The 24483-nt window shown below is 40.2% G+C and overlaps 1 protein-coding gene and 1 pseudogene across 2 annotated transcripts; one reads left to right on the top strand and one right to left on the bottom strand.

Annotated features, from left to right (window-relative positions):
• Nucleotides 1-7442: 7442 nt before the first annotated feature.
• LOC149110002 (uncharacterized) lies at nucleotides 7443-13884 on the top strand (annotated as a pseudogene). Its single transcript, XR_016208041.1, has 3 exons — nucleotides 7443-10241; nucleotides 12134-12588; nucleotides 13444-13884. The product of XR_016208041.1 is annotated as an uncharacterized LOC149110002 (transcript).
• A 1526-nt stretch (nucleotides 13885-15410) lies between these two features.
• Nucleotides 15411-23266, bottom strand: LOC110042393 (uncharacterized). The gene is made up of 5 exons (XM_020747756.2): nucleotides 22907-23266; nucleotides 19842-19869; nucleotides 19520-19753; nucleotides 18746-18858; nucleotides 15411-17664 (listed from the first exon to the last, which is right to left on the bottom strand). Exons 1-5 carry the CDS (start codon nucleotides 23042-23044, stop codon nucleotides 17539-17541), a joined length of 639 nt encoding a protein of 212 aa, XP_020603415.1. The 5' UTR covers nucleotides 23045-23266; the 3' UTR covers nucleotides 15411-17538.
• Nucleotides 23267-24483: the final 1217 nt, after the last annotated feature.

Raw genomic sequence — 24483 nt, 5'->3', positions numbered from 1 at the left:
TCTGTCAGTTTATAAACAATTATTAGATGAGGTTTTTGTGATATCCAGAATATTATAAAATAACTGAGATACTACGCGCGCTCTCATTGGTCGATAGGTGTGTTTAGATGAGAGTATGTAAACACGGTTGTGACGTTTTAGCTTCGCGCGTATTTTTGAGAATTATTTTATAAAAGCAATAGAGCACTTTTTCCGTATTTACGTAGCCTTATCTAAACACTCGGGGGTTGAGAGAATTCTCGAAAGTTATGCAAACCCGAGACGTAGTCGAGGGCTTGCATAACTGTCTCGAATTCTCCGACTCCTCCTCGTGTTTAGATGAGGCTATGTAAACATGGAAAAAGTGTTCTGTTGCTTAAATCAAGGTCGAGGTTGGGGTTATCAGCCGAAGCCGAAGGCTGATAACCCTCACCGAGACCTGGATTATTCTGGATATCACAAAAAATGAATCTAATAATTGTTTTATTATGCATTGAACGAAAACAAAATGGAAGTCATGTTTTTGCTTCTTCACTGACGGCAAGCAACACAAAGCGTGCGAACTTGACATGATTACCCTTGGAAATCATGCTCGTCGGTCATACATGACATGATTACCCGTGACCTTGAGTGTCCTTGATATGATTATTGTATAATCTGCAGCTAGATGACGTCACAGTCGCTGATTTCGAAAATTCACTGTACGCTTTCGGCCAATCAGAAAAGAAATAGTGAGTTCAATGTATAATAACACTAATTATAAAAAGGTAAAGGTAAAGTCTGCATGCGAGCCAAGTGGCCCATCAGGCCGGAGCTTATCCCGGTTTCTGTAGCATGAAGCGACTAGGAGTATTTCTACTCCCCCCTGGATGGGATGCTAGTCCATCCCAGGGTTACCCCCAGCATTAAGTTCGCCGGTACCCATTTATACACCTGGGTGGAGAGAGGCACTATGAGAGTGAAGTGTCATGCCCAAGAACACAACACAATGTCCCCGGCCAGGGTTCGAACCCGGACCGCTCGATCCGGAGACGAGCGCACTAACCATGAGGCCACCGCGCCTTTCTTGAATTTTGTGATGATGTCATGACCTAATCACTCATGGGTTGGACTGTGGATTTTGGTCAAGATCAATTGAATTGAAAACTGATTACAAATGTTGATTTAGTTTAATGTGATCACTACTCTTGATCAAGAGGTCGATATTCTGCACTCGCCTGAATTGGTCACTAACAGCGCTTATTTTCATCTCCAGCTTCTCAGCGGTCCGGAATCCTAAATCCTTAAATATGATTGGCTAATCGCGTGCGCTAAAGCGATCCAGTGGAACCCGATTACGGACCGCTCCGAAGTTTTTAATTTTGGCAAATTTTCATGCTTTTTGTTACGCGTAAAACACCGGAAAATGTTAACATTCAACACAGAGTCAAACAATAAAACTGAACGGTTTTAATTAATAAGGTTTTATCATTCCTAGTTTTTATTTGATTTTTACAGCTTAGTTATTTTATTAGCTATTTTATTTTACTCATATTTTAAAATCATTGGAAAGCGCTATTAGAAATAGCGATAGAAATAGCGCTACATAAATAAAGTATTATTATTATTATTATTATTATTAAAATTTAACAGAACAGTTGCTTTTAGTCTTGAGTACTACCTGAGACCGCAAGCCGAAGACCTCGGGCACAGATTTTCCCAATACAGAACTCCCGGCCGGCAAATAACATGTATGTATCTCTACGTCATGTTCACACGATATATCATTTCCATCGCAGAGAGAAGACGAAAGCAGATCATTACTCGTGAACACAAGCTTAAAGGTGAGTAAGTAGTTTCTCTAGGTTTACCAATTAGAAATAACCATTTATTGATTGTAGTTATAAAAACATGACCTAATGACTGACGTGTTGGACTGTGAATGCCAATGAAAATGTTCGGTTATGCTTAAAAAGTTGATTGCGAACAGTCAAAATCTAATTACGAAATCTCGAAAACGAAAGTTCGAAGCTCGCCAAAAATTGACATGCTAAAATGTGTATCTTTTAATAATCCTGACGAGGAAAGAAAGGAAGCCATTCATAAAGGTCACGAAAACACGCGAATCAAGTCAGAAACAGAAAGAAAATTAGCAACCGAAAGACAATACACGGCCTCTTCTGACAGTGAACGGCGTTCAATCATTCAATGTGTAAAGAATTGTTACTCAAACGATAAATTTGTAGAATATCGTTTTTTTATACAACTCTGGAAAGTTTTTTATTCCCTAACCCGAACATATGTTCTATTATCGGAGTTCAGAAATCTCCGTGGAGTTTCAGTTCTGTACAAGACCTGGAGAATCCGAGATTTGAACACGCTACACCTCTAGCTAGTCGATGTTTTTACCTCTGGTTACAAAATCGCTAATATTATAGGTTAAAGTATCCCCATCGACAAAACGTTAGGCGGAGAAATGTGAGATAAACCAGGCCGGATCAGAAAAATGATTCCGAGTAGGGCGCATGCGCGCGGGATGCAGGCCAGTTGAAATCCTAGTTCAGCAAAACCTACTATTGCCGGTTTACCCGGAAACACACCGAGACTCAGTCAATGACTTCGCTGACTGAAAAAGATAATATAACAGAGAAAATAATTTCAAGAATTTTATTAATGTTGATCGAACTTCTTGCTAAATAGCAGAGTAATTAAGGATCCGCTTATTCAATGGATAATATTACTATTTTTGCGCGATACTGCATGGTAGAGAAAATTATTAACATGAATAAGGCTAAGCCTGAACAGTTCAGGCCAGTGTTACAAAACATAACTGGATTATATTAGCCGTTAGTTTCTAATTGAGCGAGATACAAAGGCGTTGGGGATTTTTAGACTTGAAAAGTTACGCTATCTAGGTTAGCTGTAGGTTTCGTAGAGCTAAAAACGCGCTAGTATTTTGGTTCTTGAGGTAAATAAAATAAACATTGAAAACGGCACTGATCGAACTCATTTGTGAGAGACCCTTAGTATTGAAAAATAACTGAACGTTTTCAATCAGTCAGTCTCAGTCATTCCGCTTCATAGTAAACTAAAACGTTAAGATTACATTAAACTTGCACGGTTAATTGCAATTGCTTCACTTCGCTGCAGGGTTTTTTGGGGGCAAAAGAGAAAACATTTAGAACAGTTCCATTTTTATCATCTAGTTCATTCTCAAGGTGTCTACAGCACATGTCGTATACTTTGTTTATTCATCAAGGCTTTTCAAACGAGCTATCGTTTCGTTTTCATTTTCAAGCATTTCGTTAGCGTAGTGGTTGGTGTGTTATCCCAAAGGAAACCAGGGAAATGAAAGTTTTGCAGTTCTAGTGGAACTCATTAATTTGTATCACTAAATTGTCAGTACAATTATGTTGTGTCAGTCGGCAGAAGTGTTTTGCTAACTTGTCAGGTAATCAATTCAAAATCTCAGATGTACGTAAAATTCTGTTTCCTGATTTGTTTTCACTTTCTCTGCTTGGGCCGTCTGAAAGGACATTTCTACCCTGCGGTACGTGCAGAAAGCAGTCGGGGAAAATTTGGGACAGTAATTCTTCCTGTAGTATGTACCACATAGATTTCCTTAAGTTTTGGACCTGCTGGAAGATTGTCCTTTGCCTAACCAAACTGGAAAATTGATATTTTTTAAAGCAAATAATGCAAGATGAATACTAATCACAGCAGCTAAAGACACGTATTTCCTGCTGTTATACCAGTCAGTTAAGTTCATCTTAAGCAACGATAACGGCGACGCCGAGGACCACGCCCAGCCAAAAATGAATTTATATTTTACCAGCGAAATTCGCGATTTTCTAGATCTGTTCAGTCCGCCAATGGCTCTAAAAACGTTCTCAGACTTAATATCCAATGACAGCGTTCAATTCGAAATAGAAATACGAAAAATTAGCCGCCCTCGTTCGCGTTCCTCCGAATACGCAGAACTTGGTCATTTCACGTTCTTTTTTTGCAGAGGACGGCAAGAAATGTACAAAGATTTATAACGCACGTGCATAGCTATTGTTTTCCTCATAAACCTTTAATTTTCTTTGGTGACGTTCCCGTTGCCGTCATCCTCGTGGTTTGCTTAAGCTCCCTAACGTAACCGAGCCTAGTTCTTGTTATATAAGCTTAAAATTTAGCAATTACACATGACTGCTTATAACTGAATTAACTTTTGCGCTGACAATTATCTAACTATTATTTCATTTTCTAGTATTTCGGCTTCTAGTTTAGTTAGCTTTTGAAATAAATCCTGCATCATCCGAAAATATTACCGATCGCATAAGGAGCATGCGAATGACGAACTGACAAAAATACGACTCTACAGTGCATTAGGGGCTCTTATGATGTATTATTGTGGAGGCAGCGTGGCAGAATGGTTTAGGGTGCTGATGTTGTAATCCGGAGGTCACGGGTTCAAGGCTTCCACCCTGCCACTAGCGGGATTTGTTTCTCGGTAGTCCCGAGTTCAAATCCTCGGTCACGCTCTGTAAATAGCCAACTGGTCTGCCTCCTGCCAGTTGGGATTTTTAACCATGTTACGTTTATTTGAAATATTTGTTTCCTTTGTTTCAGTGGCATGCCTGTAAACTAGCTAAGTTTAGTGCTTTTATAGCTCAGTGCATGACTACTATAAATAAGATTTCCATTTTTTACATTATACAGACCGGAGTGTTTTACTGGAAAACGCACTATTCTTAAAATTCACACGAATTTTCCATATCCTCACTAATAGCAAAATAGTAACTGCTAGTGAGGATATGACTCCTTTTCATTGCGCGGCTGCCAACTTTGCCAAAAGTTGGCGAGCTATAGGGATTTTGAAATCACAGAATCCAACATAAAATCGTTCACTAATTAAGAAGCACGAGAATGCCAAAAATGCCAAAACGATGAAAGAAACTTCATGTGGCTTAAAACTATTCAAGGGGTTTCTTTAAAGTAAACCAAAGAAAGAAATATTCAAGATATTCCAGCTGCCGAGCTGCAGTTTGCATAACACGTTGGCTCAAAGATATGTATTTTACGTTTTCGTGGCAAAAACTGTTGTCTGTTATGTTCGAGTGGCAAAAACTAACAGCGACAAGATGTGAATTTTATGTTCGAGTGGCAAAAACTATTATTGTTTTTGCCACTCGAACATAAAATTCACATCTTGTCGCTGTTAGAATCGAATAATATATGATGATGTATGCTGTTCGGTAAGCTGCTCCTACTGGTTGACTTTGCTGACGCAATAACGTTCTGGTTTGTGCGTAGCCATATGTTAAGTTGTTCTACTTCCTTCATCGCCACGTGAAACACATCATAATTGACGTGATACAGATGTTTGATTCAATAGTTCTAAAATCAGTGGTATTGTAGTGGTGTAAACGGATCCTTTAATCACGCGCCACCGTGTAATATCCTCTATATATTTTTTGCGCTCTGACTTCACGTAATATGGTTAAAGTGGCATCGTAGTAGAATAATATATTTTTCTGAAATTTCGCGTTTCTTGAAAAGACGAACCTTTTGTTAAAAGTTAATTACGAAGTCTGGACGATGAAAGTTCGAAATCGGCTAAGAATGATACGAAAAAACTAATACGAAAAACCGAATCATGATGGCTGAAAGGAAAAAAGAAAGGAATTACCAACCTGGAGTTACTATCAGTACCCTCTTCTAATTTTGAGTAGTTTTAAAGAATGATACACCATCTCAAAAGGAATTTGTTCAATATTTCCTTTCAGAAAGTTGGAAAGTTTATTGGTTATTCCGTAGCGACACAATTTCTACAGTACAAAGAACTATTCCTGTAATGCCTTCTTGCGAAAATCTGAAACAGAATGTGTGTTTCACTTGCCTTGCTTTCGACCAGTTAATCAGCTCACGGTTTTCAAGCACTCTGAATCAATTCTACGTTATCCTTCGTAGAATTAAGGTGGCTTGATCGGATTTTTGAGCAATGATACCGTTCAACTTCGAACGACTAGAACACCACCATAATTAATCAAACAGAAACTCGAACGTTACTGGTGTGCTAGAGAAAGACGAAAGTTTCAAATGACATACGCTTTACCATGATCTGAGGTACCGTGGCAACGGTATGACGTCATATCCTATTTTACATGAGACGTAAGAACTTATAATTTTGGATATACGACCTGACATAGTTGTCTAAATAATACCAAAATTTTAAAAACATTTGTGACAGCGTTTTTAGGGAAACTGCGGGTGGAGTTTCAAGCTGTCAAAATACTTTAACCACAAAGTTGTTTTAAAATGTTATTGCAAACTATATGGCTACAAGACTTTACTAAATGACACTTTAGTCTCAAATGAATCTTGTAAGATCCAATTACCTCGAGTGAAAATCCTGGACAAATCGCCCCATTTAATTTTTAGGACCATTGGTTTGAATATCAACTGGTGTGGTCGACCCTAAAATTGCTAAATTGAACGGGACTTGAACAATAAAACTCAAACAATATTTTGTTAAACTTGGGCATCATTGAAGTTAATCAATATTCAAGGTAATCCCTGGGTTTTTAAATTCATTAAATCATTGTAAGACCTCTAATTGTCAGCCTCAACTCAGGAAAATGTACGTTGGGCTGATTTTCACTCATGTTGTTTGTTGTCCTCATTGTTTTTCTCTTGTCTCGAGTCTGTTGTAAATTTCTTTATATCATGAACTCATAAAGCGCGTGATGGCTTTCCGACAACTTTCCATAGGCATGCTAAAATCTAGGTGGCGAGACAACAAGGTTACCAGGCCTTATGGTGACAAAATTTTAAGGCTCTTGCTCCTAATTGTAAGGAGATGAGAAAGTAAGATGCCAAGGTAATGTTGTAAGGTTGTAACTTGAAGCAAACATTGTGTGTGTAAAGGTAGGTTTTTACAAAGAAAACGAGGTAAGGCTGTGGTAAGAATTGAAAGGCTATACGGTTGTAATGTTGTAGGTTTGTATCGCTGTGAAGTTCGGGGCTATAATATTGTAAGTCTGTAACGTTGTAAGAAGGTTCGACTTAAAGGCTGTAACGTAAAACACTTCACCCATGCAAGAATGCAAGGTTGTGTAAGTGATAATCTGTCAGGGCTCTATCATTGGCGTGTTTTGCACTTCGTTGAGAGTTTTGTTTATTTTTAAACATTATGTTTGTTTTTCTTAGCGATAAAACCGAACACGCGAGATTCCCGCCATTTTTGCTTCAGTAGTCAATCAGATTATGGCTCTCCTTCTTAGATTCATGCGAGTAGGATATCGAGAGGTCAGAAAAAAGAATCCTTTTATCAGAAATAGCGTGTTTGCGTTTTTTGTGCAAAAGTGTGAAAATAGCGCGTCTTAAACGGGATTACGCCTTACAGAATTGTCAATTGTGAGTATATCGACAATATGTTACAGGAAGTTTTTTAACTGTTTCTGTTTTTTGATGAGATCCGATTTTTAAAAGTGCTATAGTCGACCCACATGCATGCCTTTACGTTCAGTTGATTAGCTAGCTTGTGCTGTTTAAACTAGTTCAAAACAACTGGTAGATCCCGTGGACTTTATTTTCCTGGCAAGTCTTCAAATCGAGTAGTGCCCTGATTCGTGGTGCGAAACATGCTATACGGTATATATGAGGGGCTGTATGCAGCGCTGCAGGGCTTTCATATTATAAAGGTATAAGATAACAAAGTTGCATACTAAGCTATTGTTCAATGTTTGAATGTAAATCGCACAGAAATGGAAGCAAGAAAAACTGATGCAATAAATCACCCCCTGCGACATCTTAGCGTTGCCAAAGAAGTGGGGGACAGGGCTGGAGAAGGACGTGCCTCCTGCAATCTTGGAAATGCTTATCAAAGTCTCGGTGATTTCAAACAAGCCATAGAGTACCACATGCTCCATCTTACCATCGCCAAAGAGTTGGGGGACAGGGCTGGAGAAGGTGGTGCCTACGGCAATCTTGGCAATGCTTATCAAGGTCTCGGTGATTTCAAACAAGCTATAGAGTACCACATGCTCTCTGTTACCATTGCCAAGGAGGTGGGGGACACGGCTGGAGAAGGACGTGCCTACGGCAATCTTGGCAATGCTTATGGCAGTCTCGGTGATTTAAAACAAGCCATAGAGTACCACATGCTCCATCTTACCATTACCAAAGAGGCGGGGGACAGGGCTGGAGAGGGACGTGCCTACGGCAATCTTGGCAATGCTTATGGCAGTCTCGGTGATTTCAAACAAGCCATAGAGTACCACATGCTCCATCTTACCATTGCCAAAGAGGTGGGGGACAGGGCTGGAGAAGGACGTACCTACGGCAATCTTGGCAATGATTATCAAGGTCTCGGTGATTTCAAACAAGCCATAAAGTACCACATGCTCCGTCTTACCATTGCCAAAGAGGTGGGGGACAGGGCTGGAGAAGGACGTGCCTACGGCAATCTTGGCAATGCTTATGGTAGTCTCGGTGATTTAAAACAAGCCATAGAGTACCACATGCTCCATCTTACCATTGCCAAAGAGGCGGGGGACAGGGCTGGAGAAGGACGTGCCTACGGTAATCTTGGCAATGCTTATGGCAGTCTCGGTGATTTCAAACAAGCCATAGAGTACCACATGCTCCATCTTACCATTGCCAAAGAGGTGGGGGACAGGGCTGGAGAAGGACGTGCCTACGGCAATCTTGGCAATGCTTATCAAAGTCTCGGTGATTTCAAACAAGCCATAGAGTTCCACATGCTCCGTCTTACCATTGCCAAAGAGGTGGGGGACAGGGCTGGAGAAGGAGGTGCCTACGGCAGTCTTGGCAATGCTTATGACAGTCTCGGTGATTTCAAACAAGCCATAGAGTACCACATGCTTCATCTTATCATTGCCAAAGAGGTAGGGGACAGGACTTGTGAAGGAGCTGCCTACCATGACCTAGCCACTACTTATATACGTCTCCGTGGTTTCAGAAAAGCTACGGAGTATTGTATGCAATTTCTTGACATTGCAAAAGAAGTTGGAAACAAGTATTTAGAAGGAAGTGCATATGACGTTCTTGGCAGTATTCGCTTACGTCTCGGTGATTTGAAAGGAAGCGTAGATTACTGCCTTCAATCTCTGAATATCGCTGAAGAAGTAGGTAACAAGACTGGAGAGGGATGTTCGTGTTGTAAACTTGGTACTGCTTATCGACGTATGGGTAATATAAAACTTGGTATAGAATACCACAAGCGACATCTTAATATTGCCAAGGAAGTTGGAGACAGATGCGGAGAGGCATGTGCGTGTTATGCGCTCGGTTGTGATTATGAGTTTTCGGGTCGTTTGCACGAGGCCCTGGATTTTTTTCGTTCCAGTGTAAAAGTTTATGACAACGTTAGAGGTCTTCAAGTCGAAGATAATTTCAAATTGAGCTTTCGCGATATACACCAAGATGCGTACACCGCTCTGTACACAACTCTGGTGAGACTTTCGAAGATTGAAGAGGCTTTGTGTGTTGCTGAGCAAGGACGAGCACAGGCCTTACTAGATCTTATGAAGTTACGCTTTGGCCTGCAATCACCACCCTCGGAGAATCCTGATGCTAGAGAAGTTATCTCAGGCGTGATGACCTGCTTCTCTACTAAAACGGTTTTTGTCTCACTTGAAGACAACAGGATCAATTTATGGGCACTCTCTAAAAGAAACAATGTTAATTTTAGACAAATGCTTGTACAAAATGAAAATGCAGTCTGCTTTATAAAGCAGTTAACGAAAGATTGCCTGAAAGAAAATCACATCCGTGGCCGTTGTGTGCATGGGCTGAGAGTGGAATTGCCCCCCCCGCAGTGAATCTGACGAAATGGAACAGTCATCGCATTGTACAACTAGTTCTTTGAGCCTTTTGTACAGTTCCATTTTTGGGCCCATCGAGAGCGTGTTAGACGGTGATGAAGTACTCATTGTCCCCGATGGTCCACTATGGCTTGCTCCGTTTGCCGCTTTCGTTGATAAAGCTGGAAGGTACCTGAGTGAATCCACCAGGATTCGCTTAATTCCCTCGCTGACAAGTTTAAAGCTCTTGCAAGACCTTGATGAATGCTACCACAGTACAACTGGGGCGTTGCTCGTGGGAGATCCATGTTTGGAGGAAGTTACAAACATCTTTGGCAAACCCATTTTACCACAGCGACCACATGCCATAGAAGAGGTAAAGATGATTGGCGAGATTCTAAACACCACGCCTCTAACGGGAAGGGAAGCAACTAAGGAGGAGTGCTAAAAAGAATCACTTCTGTTGCTTTGGTAAGTAAGTGAGTAAGTGAGTAAGTAATTAAAGACTTTATTTAAAGAGGGTTTACACTAAATAGCCAAAGTTGATAAACTTGTGGCCCTCTACAATACTCATAATACAATTCTCAATTAAATTAAGTGCAAAATACCATACAATAAATATACAAGATATACCCATATATCAGCCGAAATTTAAACTTATTATTACAGTCAAAAATGTATTAAGCGGACAGCAGTGGAAGTCCCATTTTTCTCCGGGAGATTTACTGTAAATAAATACCTGTATTCAATGGACACCTCTATTAAGCCGTCGTGGATACCTTAAAACTTAACTTTCATGGTCATTTCCATTGTTAAAAACCGTTTTAAACGCACATTGGGAAAGAATGCATGTTATTTGTCCACAATTTAATAGATCGGCCATTTAACTTTGCCGACAGAAGAGCTGTCAGATCTAAAAAATGCAGGAAATACTGTCTCTGTTTCAACAAAGAGTGATCAAGTTAGTAATACGTGACCTCACCGACAAAACATTTATGTGGCAAACAGGAAATTCGTATTTGTACCTAGAGTGTGTAAAACTAATGACATAACAAAGTCTTCCTTAGTCAAATGATCACATACAGTTACTTGTCATTGTTTATGGAAATAGGGCAGTGGCGGATCCAGACCTTGAGTTAAGGAGGGAGGAGGGGGGTGGGGGTGGGGGGGGGGCGCCGATTTTGTTCTGATTGCCCTGCCGGCCTTTCTTCCTTTTGTGATTTCTTCTTTTTTTCCCAAAAATAAGGGAGGTGGGGGGGGGGGGCGAGCTCCCTGGGCCCCTCCCCTATATCCGCCACTGTACGGTATCGTAGAATTCCGAAAGTAACGACCCCCGCTACTGTCGGATTTAGCAGGCAAAAGGGGCCGCTACTTTCGAATAGCCGTTACTCATGGATGGTTAAAAAACGTTTGTATTTTTAGACAAAGCGGACGCGTGACATGAAATTAAAAGTTCCGTTTATGTATGTTACTAAATGTACCCATCTAAACAAAGCACACTGTATAACGAAAACGGCCCTAAATAATGGAATTTTAGGGCAAAAGTACAATGGTCGCATCATATCATAATGTCGTACTGTATTATTTGTGGCCCTGCTGCCAGACAAGTACAGCTTATAATCAGAGTTTCAAGATAGATTCGGATGAGTTCGATGTAAAACCACAAATTAATAACTCTTTAAGTTGGTCAGTCCTGCAGTCAGGTGGATCCATTGGTATTGCGCATGAGATCAGTTTCTCTTCAAGTGACTTCTTCAAAGGGCCGCTACTTTCGGGTGGGCCGTTACATTCGGGGGCACCGTTGGGGTTCAACAGGAAGGTAAAAATAACGTTACTTTCGGGGAGCCGTTATTTTCGGGGGCCGTTACTTTCGGAATTCCACCTTGTCACCTTTCAACTTCTGTATTCTACGGTATTCCATAGTTATTTTGGGTTTGACCCTTTCAATGTTAATATATTAATATGACCCTTTCAAGACGAATTCTTAAGGAACCTGTTTTCAGCGGACGCACTGTATTAAGTGGACACTGGTAAGGGTCCCCAAAGTGTCTGCCCAATACAGGTTTGACTGTAGTATTAAAAACAAGATTAAATAATGAAATAACATTGTCTATTTGAAATATTTGAGCGAGTCCCTTTGTTGTAAAGAAATTGGTAAACTATTCTACGTTTTACATGTCCTGGTTGTAACTTCAGACTGGCGATTAAATCTCGGAGCAATGAATTAAATTAACATTAGAATACCAAGTCTGTCTAGAGTGAACATGCTGTTTAATGTAAGTAAATCGTTAAAATATAAGGGCACTTCACCTCGTAGTCGCTTATAAGCAATGATACACTTAGATATCAAATCGTCTTTATAGGTCCACATCGCAGCACATGGCAATAGCGAACATGGAGAAATTGCTTTGGCTCCAAACTCAACACAGAAGTATATCAGTCGAGCGGAGTACGTAAAGCATCACATGCTGAAAATAGCCGACGTGCAAGCTGTTCAGCTACGAGCAAGGCTTGTTGTTCTTAGTTGCTGCCATAGTGGCCAAGGAGAGATCAAAGCTGAAGGTGTGGTCGGTATTGCTCGGGCTTTTCTGGGTGCTGGAGCTCGTTCTGTTCTAGTGTCTCTCTGGGGAATAGATGGCGAGGCCACAATGATGTTTATGAAAATCTTCTACCGACACCTGAGTAAAGGGAGAAGCGCCAGCGTGTCTCTTTACCGAGCTATGAAATTTCTTCGAGAGTCTGCAAAGTTTAGTGCGGTGAAGTACTGGGCCCCTTTTGTACTCATTGGCGATGACGTCACGCTGGATTTAGGAGCACTGTAAGTGAAAATATTTGAACGCTTAAGCACTTGTAACCCCATTTATTAAAAACATGCACTTTTTCTTTATTCGAAACCAGAATGCGAATGCCCTGATTTAATAACACATAACTTCCTCCAAGTTGGACGTTTTGAACATTTCGGTTAATATGTTTACTAATACACTGCTGATCTAGTTGTTAGATGCATGTACATGTGTAAGTGAGGTGAGGCACGCAGATTTTCATAAGAGAGAACAAACTTGCTTCGACGCTTTCACAATAAATTCAAAATCTTAGCTGAGTTACGTTTAAAAAAATGATGAAATTGAGGAAAAAGAATTTCAACATTCTTTTGCAGCCCGTTTTTCTCTCAAGCACGCCGTGTGGTGTAATTATGACTCAAAATATGTTGTATGGCCTTGACTTTATTCCCAAAAGTCAGGAGATTCAGCATATAAAGAGAGGATGTACTTACTAAGCTCTCGCGATTATGGATTTCAAAATATTGGGTTAGTTACTTTGAAAAATGAGCAAGTTATAGGAAATGAGTTTCAGTTCTATTTAGTACCATCTTTACACTTTTTAATGAGCCATTTCAGAGTTGCTCCTACCTCTGTTTCAACACGAATCTTGGTGTACAACCTTTCATACTGAAGTGAGCTTTCTTGCCAATAGCTTGTCTTGCAAATCAAAGTAATTTCCATTCGAAAGGTTGTGTACCAGGACTCGTTTCGAAAAAGAGGTAAAAAGGAAATGGGTTATTACGTTGTGTGGTGACTGTGGTTCGAAATACTCCTTTTGGGCTAAAATTGTGCAAGGTCTGAAATTGAATGTAAAACACTCCACACTCACTCATACGTTTTTACTTTTGCAGACGATAAATCTGAGCAGATACAGGGGAAGTGTTTAAGAAGCACACTAAGGAATAAACACTGCCTGCAAGCATGTATGTATTTCTATTTTCAGTAATTCTTAATAATCCTTTCTACCGTACTTCTTATCAGTTTAGTTTCTAGTGAAACATTTATCTTTATTTTACACCTACTGGTATTTAGTTTCCACGAATATTTAATTGTACGAGATGAGAATAGTTTTAGGATGGGCGAGCATGTTGCGAGTAACAGAAAACACTACAAGTTTCTTTTATAATCAAGTGTAATAGCAAAATTAGCGAAATCGACATTGTTAAAAGTGAATTATTCTTCACCAAGTAACAGCTGAAACAAGTCAACTGCACTATGAGTCTTTGAATTTTGTTTCTTCGTTACAAAACTTTTGTCTTTAGTTTAGCCGCGTGTTTTACTTGGAGCGGGGTAGGAAGGACAGGAGGAGATTTGAAACTTTTTTTAAGCTAAATGAACCTTAATTGAATTTAACTGTTTAAGGAATGAATACAAATCCTTTTTGCTCACCTTATTGGCGTTTCTGAAGTGATCTTACCTTGTAGGGCTGTGTTACCCAAATTTACATTCTTACTTATGACAGGTTTCTTCCCGAGTTTTAGAGATGTCGTGGCAGATTGGAATCTATGATGGCCGATATTTTAACCGTCGTTATGCCTGAAATTAACTAAACTACCATGCAATGTCATAATAAGAACCTTACTTTTGGAGAAACGGGGCAGGACACTTAATTTCTTTCCTGTCCAGTGGTGAGGAACTCCAAAACGCACCGGATTTGAGAGTAGAAATGGCGCAACTGGTCATCATCATATTTTACAATCAAAAGGTTGCTCAGTAGGCCAGGATGTCTTTACCGCTATCACGAACTTGATTAATGGTATAGCTTCGCTGCTCACGTTTTTCCTCGAAATCGTTTTATTCTTTCCTCGCGCGCATTTTTTTCAATTTGGATAGAAATTAAACACTACCATGTTGAGCATAAATATAGGAAAACACTTACACTTAGTATGTTTTGCTTGAATATATTGATGGTTTATTTGATCTTTACAAGAGGTATCTATATGTTTACACAGAACAACTAAGAAAATATAAACAATGTAAATAGTAATGCTACATTTTGTTCAATGATTTTCACGAGTGTGGTAATAGGTGAATAAGGATGGTGAATTTTAAGCTCGGTAATGAAATGTGAAGAGTAAACTGATTAACATGAGACGAGCGTGAGACAAAGAAAAATTCTGAGTCCCCGACAGGAATCGAACCCATGACCTCCCGAACACCGGGCGGGCGCTCTATCCACTGAGCTACGAGAACTCATGGAGAACAAGGTCATTCAACTGAGAGAGCGCCCGCCCGGTGTTCGGGAGGTCATGAGTTCGGGCGGGCGCTCTATCCACTGAGCTACGAGAACTCACGGAGAGCAAGGCCATTTAACTGAGTTCATATGTGACAGGCCTCCTGCATAGTGCTAGGATCCGCACTGTCGAAGTCATCGTGAGTGTGGCAAGTGAATAAAGATGGTGAATTTTCATGTTGATGAGTTTATTCTTCAGACTTTCACGAGTTTTCTTCTATTAATTATTACCGAGATAAGTTTGTAAATAATCAGTGTATAACTGTCGTTTTTCTTCTTTTTGTATCCAAACTTACGAAGGGGTATTTCCTTTGTCAGTCCGGGCCATGGTCAGCTTGAGCTACTTTATGTACGTGACCATTTTATCTTCTATCTTGGATCAAACGCTGACTAAAAATTAATTTTTCTTAGCTTTCAGTCACAATTCGATGCTTGAAAAGAAAAAGACCATATGAAAATGTTACGGAAAGGGCCTTTGAACATTTGAACAACTAATACTAAAGCAAGCAAGTTTTTTATTAGGCAAAAACTTTTCAATACAGGCAGATATTTTTGCAAGTTAGTATTCTTTTTTTTCTTCTAAAATTGGGGGTTCAAAACATAGTGTCGAAACTTGATTTAATTCTTCGGGTAGGAAATATTCTCAAAGTATCTGAAAATTAGACAGAAAGAGATAAATTCATCACTTACCTCAAAATTACACAAACTACTATGCTTGCATGAAAAAAGTCCCATAATTCGGAATCTGTCAGTGCTCCCATGCTTAATTGTTCGACGAGCAACAAAGGGAAATTTCGAGATGAGAAAAGGTGCAAAATCTACCGGCTTTTGCCTTTTCGATCACTGATTTTTTGGTAAAGTGATATTGAACGAGCGTAATAAAGTGCAAAGCCACTAGATATACTCAAGTCTGACGGTGCTCCGGATTGTATTTGATTTGTTACAAGTAGTGCAAAGTAGTTTAAAGCATTTTTATTTAGCAAATATTGCGTTACTAACCTACTTCAAGAACTAAACCGGGTTGAGCTGTAATCGCCCCGTCATATATTATTTGTGAGCGTAAAAACTGTCACACGTGACTTATCGGGTGCATTTGCTTGGGAGGTGGACATCAAGTTGGACTGAACTGCTGTTTCATACATCAACGGAGCGGAACGGGGGAAACGCAACCATTTGATCATGGCTGTCACAGAGAAAAGAACAGACAGTTCCACAGCAAGGCTCCAGCGTCAACAAAGCCTCCGAACACCTCGTTAATTTACCAGTCTCCATAAAGATGAAACAATAGAGTGCAGGGAGATAAAGACTGAGAACTTAGTTGTCCGGATCTTTATTTGTTTTACAACGCTTTATATTTGAAGAACTGAGGACTTCTCCTCGAGTGACTGTTCATTGACTACAGCAAACACAGTAAACTTTGCCGGTGAATATCTTTGATTTAATTTTTTTATCGATATACTTAGCAAATAACTGTTTAGCTTTTTTAATGTGGAGATGTTTGTGTACGAGATATCGAGATCTACCACACAGCAAAGATTCAAGGAACGAGCATAATCCTTCCTGAAATGTGAAAGCGTTGTTTTCGTGCCGCTTTGTGCAGATTGTTGTTAATCTGTGGAGAAACCTTTGAATGCTCAGACATTCGGAGGAGTTATTCGAGGAAGGTTTTCTTAGCTGTTTGTTACTCGCCCAAACATGTCCACAGCACGATAATAAAGGGATTAATGTGCAAGGTTAAATATTGGTAAATAAAAATATTAAATATTAAAAGCTTATGGCTCTTTCAAGAGGATATGGTCGTCTTTGTACCTCTTGGGTGTGGCTTTTACCTTTTCACAGTCTTACCCCTTTACCCCTCTTGGACTCTCTCGTCCAAAGAAATCCTGCACAGATATACGTTATAGAAATAGACTGCGAAAGGGGAGTGCAGGCGCAAAAATTGCAATGTCAATTTTATGCCTGCGTTCGCATCACTCAACAGATTTTCCCCATACGGGTACGGAGAAACCCCCTTTGAGCCTTTGCGGGACTTTCCCTTGTTGAAAACGTCAAATTTCCAGACGCTTGTTGAAGTGGCTCTAAGGCTGGTTTGAGCACAATGCCTTTCAGACTTGGAAGTTTAACTTAACCCTCGGATTCATATCCCGCACCATGATTCAAAAGGGGGCGGGGGGGGGAGTGAGTGGGTTTGAATGGAACCCCTCCCTTGCGTTTTCGTTCTGTTAAGGCACAGCGAAAATAATTTCTATTGAGTAGATAGCCCTGAGCTTGACACCATTCTTGTTAGTTATGACGTCAAATGAGGTCATTTGTCCCGGGATCTTGGATCCGCCATCTTGGATTCCAGCGGGGATTAATGCAAATTCAAGCCAGAATACTTATGGAATTTAAACAGTTATGAATTTCTGCAATTGGATGAAGAACACTGGAAAAATAGAGAATTGTGTCAAGAAAACATGATTTTTCGACCTGACCTACATCAAATTTGTGGTTGCCACGGCAACGTCAAAAATAATGGACACACACTTGAGTATCTTAGAGTAAAAAGTCTCTTTAAAACTTTTGAAAAAAGTTATGGAGGAGTGCATGCAGCCACCCCTCTCCCCTTGTACGCCCGGGGGTTTTGTTTGTTTGCTTTTTCCATTGTTCTGATACCTGTGGAAGCCAGTCACTTTTGGAAATGTAAACGACAGGATTGCAATGTAAAGCTACTTTACAAGTTACCAAAAAAGATAATTTCCCCGCTAGTGCTATTAGCCGAATGTTGAATACTTGATCTCAGGTCAAACGAAATGCGATCCACTTCATATGGGCTCTCGACACATAAGAGAATGAACACCTACAAAACACAAACAATTGTTAACTGCCAGGTTACTGACTACAGTCTAAACTCGCTGTTTCAAACTCTCACGGAAAACGGAAAATAGTTTTAAGATGTCGGGGATTAATATAAGTGATTAAAAAAGTATGCCTGACAGAAAGTCACTTGAGTTGGGATAACTGAGTCCGAAATAGCGAGCTTCTACTGCACACAGTAACTTGTTACACCTTCATCTATATTTAAAATCTGTAAAGGGATTAAGCCATCACCGGATATAAATAAAAAAAATAGGAAATAATAAATGTAACTAAATCTCTACTGGGATAAAAATTGGCGTGAGTGGTTCTACATCAACATTCGGTTGGTCTATCTCTTCAATATAGGAAGTGAGCTCAGTCCGGTATAGATTTTTTTCATAAAAGCTGAATTTGTAAGTATGCTCATAACCAAGCATTCAAAAATTTTTTTCTCTCCATTCCCCTGAAAACCAAGGGTTTATCGAATTAGTTTAGAGTCCCTGGGACTCGAAAATATCGTCCAAGTTCTTGGAAATCTAAGTAGGTCAAAATCACGGTGCGCGTAGCTCGGTCTCGGCGACTTTCCAGTCACTAAGTGAGTTAAGCTTGCAGAAGTTGAATGTGTGAATTTCATGAGATGGCAATGTCTAGTTGATCTCCGCTTGGGCATAATATATTCAGGAATCTGGAGGTCTAACTCCCCACACATCATAGTGAGTCTGGCTTCCTTCCGACGCTGTTCTAAGGACGCCCACTGTAGCTTGTTCAAGAGCCGGGTTACAAACCCTGATGTGTGAACATACTTCCAATGTCATTTGATTTGTTAGTCAGCTGGGCTTGTCCCCCTAAGGCCACGAGGAGCACAGCATAACTAAGGGATCAGAGCAAATGTAGTTCCCAGAGCCTTCGTTTCACTTGTCGCTCTCTCCACTGAGCTGCCGGAAATCTCGGAACAAGATTGTCCTGACACACGGTAATCTCAGCGCAACATATTCTCTAAAACCACTGAGCCTGCGCTTTGTGTAATTTCTGGTAAACTTGACGTAAGTACGATTGGTTTAAATGAATTTCCATCACTTTACCTTTCGTTCTCCCACCACTTTCCACAAGTCCACCACTCTTCCACTTTTCTTGCCTCGCAAAGCGGCTTTAGCTTCCTCAAGCCACACGGTCAATAGTTGGTCTTGCGTCTTGCCTGAAACAGAGTTGGTTTGGAGGTAAATAAAATGATCTCTTTACAAAACTGAAGAATTAAATATCATTATCCTCCTTCCACAAAGTAACAACATAATCATCGTTAGCTGACCGCTAGCTTTTTAACCAAGAACAAGAGCCGTGCTGACAAACTATCGACCCTACTCCTGGACAGTATGGATCGAGTGCAGCAAGGTCAGATCCTCAGAAACAGGTAAATGATACTACAAAGGATCAAGGCAGGATGTCTCGGACTAAAGAAACTATACTCAGAAGTTTTAACTACGACGAACTTGATTCTTTTCCTGTTCACCTTTCAATAGCACCTGAACTCTGCTAAATAAAGATTTCAGTGTTTCGCTGTCGTGAATAATCTTAGGGAACGGGGCCGGGTTGTTCAAAATCCGATCAAGCTAACCCAGGATTAGCTCGAATTTTGACTTCAGTTTTGAAACTTTTCGGCGAAGTTTTCTTTTTATTATTGCTTGTACTTCAGTTTTGAACTTTTAACAATCTCAAAGTATACAACACATAAGCAATGAAAAACATTTCTAGACAAGAAAAATTAGTACTTAGGTTAACTTTTAATCTTGGATTAGCACTGATTAACCGGGCCCCGCGGAAGCTTAATTAAACTGACACACCACTGACACTGATCTTACCTGGGTATTCGATATTAAATGTAACCCAGTAGAATAAACCTGCTTTTGGGACTGTGGGTATGTCTTCAAATATCGCCTCATCTCCAGCGTTCACTCTTTGCTTCAGATCAGTAGCTAACCCTGCGTAAGACCTTAAAGGTGTCACTTCCATTTGAACCTGGTCTCCCATCTCTTTGAACATCGGAAGGTGAAATGAAAGACGGTCTATATCGTCAGGGCTATCGGCTCTCATGACTAAAACAAAAATAAAAACATATAACAGTTCGTTTGTGGAAGGTTTCTTTGTGTTGGGACCATCACAGGTAGTTTCTCTTACACTCACCGCAAAATACTTTGCGTTCTCCGACCACCTGAAAGTACAAAGATGATAAGACTCTTGCATCAATATCAATTACATCGCTAAATAATGATCAAACAATCAGGGTTGGCAGTAACCTCTATTTTAAATTAAGGGCTAATTGCTTGTCGTCCTGATTGGATGTTTTTTTCGTATATAGCGCCTCCCCCCCTCCCTCCCTCCTTCACCTTCCAACGTCTTCCCTAGGGCGTTTTCCTTTCAACTGCAAGGCGTCCTGAGAACCAGGTTGTGCCCCTACTCCCCGCGTACTGGTGTGACTCTTTGGAACTGAGCTAGAACACTGTGCCAAGCTTTAACCCTTTTACTTTAACTTTCTATATTTATAGGGAGTTTAAGAAACCACGACGGTGACGCCGTGGACGAACTCGATTAAAAAATGAGTTATATTTTACCTACGAATCTCGCGACACTCTTAATTAAGTCATTTACTTTGTTGAGATACGTTAATAAAGATGGTGAATTTTAAGCTCGGTAATGAAACGTGAAGGTGAATTAATCAACACGACACGAGCGTGGGACAAAGAAAAATTCTGAGTCCCCGACAGGAATCGAACCCATGACCTCCCGAACACCGGGCGGGCGCTCTATCCACTGAGCTACGAGAACTCATGGAGAGAAAGGTCATTTAACTGAGAAAGCGCCCGCCCGGTGTTCGGGAGGTCATGAGTTCGATTCCTGTCGGGGACTCAGAATTTTTCTTTGTCCCACGCTCGTGTCATGTTGATTAATTCACCTTCACATTTCATTACCGAGCTTAAAATTCACCATCTTTATTAACTTATCACTACTCACGATGAATTCGATAGCGTTGATCCTAGCAGTATGCAGGACACCTGTCATATATGAACTCAGTTAAATGACTTTGCTCTCCATGAGTTCTCGTAGCTCAGTGGATAGAGCGCCCGCCCGGTGTTCGGGAGGTCATGGGTTCGATTCCTGTCGGGGACTCAGAATTTTTCTTTGTCCCACGCTCGTGTCATGTTGATTAATTCACCTTCACATTTACAATGTTTATCACTGTCAAAACTATCGCAAAACTAAATCCGGAACACGGCAATAAATTTGAAATAAAAGTTAAAACATTAGCCGTCGTAGTTCACGTTCTCCAGACAACGTAGAATATGGTCATTTCACGATGTTGTTTTGCAGAGGACAGCAAAGAAATGTACGAAGAATTATAACGCACGTGCACAGCCGTTGTACTTGCTCACTAAATCTTTTGTTCAGTGACGATCCTTTGAGGCGAATTCTACTCACGTGGACAGTGCAAGGAGCTTCGACCTCTACGAATTAATTAACTTGTTCTAAACGAGTCCTTTCTTCACTTGAAGCCAGAGAACCAGATTTTTGAAGCTCTTAAAAGAAGTTTGAAATCGCCGCTACCTTTTCTCCGTCATACTCGCATACTCGACACCAGTGCGTGCGTAGCGCGAACTTCAAGACGACGAACCACGAACCGCGAACGAAAAACTTATCTATGGTGTAGATCGCGAAGGTTCCTACAGATTACTAATGCCGTGTTTACATTTGAGCTTTTACCAAGGTAAACAGTTACTAAGGTCAAGTTACTTATCCTTGGTACATTCGTTCAGTGTTTATACCGGCTCAAGTAACTCAAGTTGATCTTTCAACATTCGCGCGCGCTGCATTAACAACGTCATGAAATCGAACTTGCACGAGGATTCCACCGCATTGGAACAGGAGCAAATTGAGGTGCCATCATTTTCATAGGCGAGGACCGCATTCCATAATATTGCGCCAAAATTCAGTTGCTTGATCATACCCAGAGTAAGCATTGTTATATGCGTAGAAACGTGGATACGTTGTGTATGCAGCATCCTCCCAGGTGGCAAAATATATCGACAATAATTACACAACAAAGGATCGAAGTTTGTCTAGAGAAAGTTGTAAATAATACTGAGAATGAAAAATACAATGCTTTCTTTTACGCGACGGATTGTTCGCCGTAAGAAGATCGATCCAATTTTTCCATGTTATCTGCCAAGATTGTCAAAACTGGAAAAGAGACGTTTTGTCGCACAATCTGCTCACCGCGGGAAATGAAATATTACGCCGCCACAAGCGGATATATCTGTCATCTTGACCTTGGTTACCAACTGTAACCATGCCTGATCACAGGGTAATTACAACTTTTACCTCGATTAAACTTCATTTGTCTTTTACGGCATTTACCAAAGTATCAGTTGGCGTTTACACACGGAAAATGTTTAACTAGGTAAGTAAACTCTGATACCTCGGTAAACCGTTCAAGTCTAAACACAGCATAAGTGTTCTCTGCTTCCTTGAACACAATCAGCCGAAACACGTACGACGTTCAAATATTGATTTCCGGTTATTGTACGTTTCTCAATTTTACAGATGTTTCAGAATTGCTCTAGATATTGTCGTTCAAACATTGCCAGTCGGCGAACACGGTGCGCTTAATCCGGGGAACCCAAGGGATCGCTTCGGTTAATTATCTGTTCGGAATGACAAAAAAGCGCCAATATTAAATTCAAGAAAACTCAAGTTCTCTAAAATGACTGAACAATCAGCCTAAAATTAAGCTACAGGGCTTTAAAGACCTTTAAATTGCACTGCAGATAGCTTAAAACGGCACCGTTTTAAAGCATTTTAGAGAAAATCGTCGTTGGGTAACTGTATAGTGGAACTTATTACAATCACGCAGAGTTCGCCTAAAGTATGTTTGGCGTTGTTTTGTTACGCGAAAGTAAACAAACGACCCCGCATATCATTATAACAGATGAAGAAACGTAATTGATTAATTAACCGTCAGCATGATATAAAAATCTCAAGTCTTGCGAAATTGTTTAATTTTGACAGAACCAAGCTTTTTTCGGAGCTGTCCTCCACTTTACCGAAGCAGTACGAAGTCGTTGTAACCGCCGGACCAGTTGTCCAAATCCCTTTTGTGTTATTGACTTATGTTGAATTGTTGACCCAATATCCCAGTTTTGCCGTTGAAATAAAGAGAGCAAATAGTATAAAGATATTTTTTTTTTACTTACCTTCCATATTTGAAGTATTTTGCCCTTTTCTTTGGCTTTCAGTGCTACATCGGCCTCGGTAGCCCAGGTCTTAATAAACTGTTTCTGTGGTATTCCTTTGTACTCGATAGTAAACTTAATGAGGTATAGCAAACTCATATCGAAATCTAACAGCTATAATTTGGAGGAAAAGTTTGTTTGTTTCGACATGTAGTACTGTTATGTGTGTTATATTCTTGTCATAGAGTCATATATCTTGTGTGTTTCCCAGTCGTGGTCAGTTTAGTACGAGAAATTCCAATGGCACTGCGTACCTGTGTCGAACTTATATGACCTTATATGACCTTATATGACCTTATATGAGCTACAGTGTACATGTAATACCTTATAAAAACATGCAAATTACGCAGCTAGCTTAATTTACATGCCAATCGTCTTTCAAGAGGACTTTATAGTAAGTAATCAATCGTGTTCATCGTGCTTTAATGGCTCTTTTACTATTCGGCAGTTACGTGATGAGTTGCGTCACAGCCACAAAAAGTTCAGCCAGCGACCAAGCAGCGTCGCTGCAGTGTTTTAAAAACAAGCAACAGGAAGAAGAAAAACGAAACTAAATGATCATGACATGTTCATTGCATTGTAGCGGCTTAAAGCTAATTAGGATGTAGTCAATGCGTGTTTGATAATGAATTAGCCGGCTGCAACGGAGGTTCATGCATATTGAGTGTTCATTCCTCCCAAGTGTAAAATGAAATGAAAAGATGTCACGCTGTATAGGCTGGTTCTCCCTAATGCATAAGCGTAAGCTAACATACGCAGATGCCGTTAGATGTTGATAATTAGCGCCTTTCCTTGGAAATATTCCTAACAAAAGAAGCTAATTAATTACCAAGATCTTGGTGCGTCTGCATATGTCGGCTTATGCTTATGCATATGAGCTAGTGCGACAAAGCCGACAGAGTTTTACGTCTGGGTCGGTGATCATACCCCCTGGTTTTAGAGTGACCTTGGCCTACGTACTGTATGGGGTGAAGAAAATTATTTTTCAGTTGCTAGCGCCATCTTGGCTGGGAAAATAAATATAAGGTAATTGTTATTTTTAATTACATATAAGATGTCAAGTTCCTTTTATAGCCGCGTTTTATATGAATTAGCCTTTGGAAGTATTGTTGTGAATTAACGATGGCTCCCTCCCTGTCTACAATTCGATACAGTGGTTTAAAATTGGTGTTAATTCTGTCCTGGTACATAGCCTCTGGTAAGACTGATACGCGTACAGGAGATTTAGCTCATTCTTTCCAGTGAATCGAAATCTAAACTACGCGACACGAACGCTGTTTTCGCGTATAAGGGATAAGATGATTATAAGGAAGAATAGGACGACGTAGAGTATGTTATGAATGAAATAATTACAGATAAAACTTATTAATCAGCCCGCGTATAAACATATTGAGCTATGGTCTCCTGTGAAACGAAAAAAAAGAAGTAAAATACTTTTCAAAAGTTTATTTTCATAACAAATATTATTTACGAAAACATGGAACGTACTTTCAGAGAGCTCAGATATTGCAAAACCCGTCAGAGGTTTCGGAGATAAC

The sequence above is a fragment of the Orbicella faveolata genome, unplaced genomic scaffold, assembly GCF_042242905.1.
Source record: "Orbicella faveolata isolate gen_17 unplaced genomic scaffold, um_ofav_v1 contig_24, whole genome shotgun sequence".
NCBI classification, from domain to species: domain Eukaryota; kingdom Metazoa; phylum Cnidaria; class Anthozoa; order Scleractinia; family Merulinidae; genus Orbicella; species Orbicella faveolata.
The sequence above is the reverse complement of the archived record's forward strand: the minus strand, read 5'-3'. Positions and strand labels throughout refer to the sequence as shown.

Coding starts and splice junctions, on each gene's coding strand:
- LOC110042393 (XM_020747756.2), bottom strand. CDS start 23,044: ATGAGTTTGCTATACCTCATTAAGTTTACTATCGAGTACAAAGGAATA. Junction 19,870..22,906: donor AAATACTTCAAATATGGAAG/GTAAGTAAAAAA, acceptor TTGTACTTTCAG/GTGGTCGGAGAACGCAAAGT. Junction 19,754..19,841: donor AGAACGCAAAGTATTTTGCG/GTGAGTGTAAGA, acceptor TTTTTGTTTTAG/TCATGAGAGCCGATAGCCCT.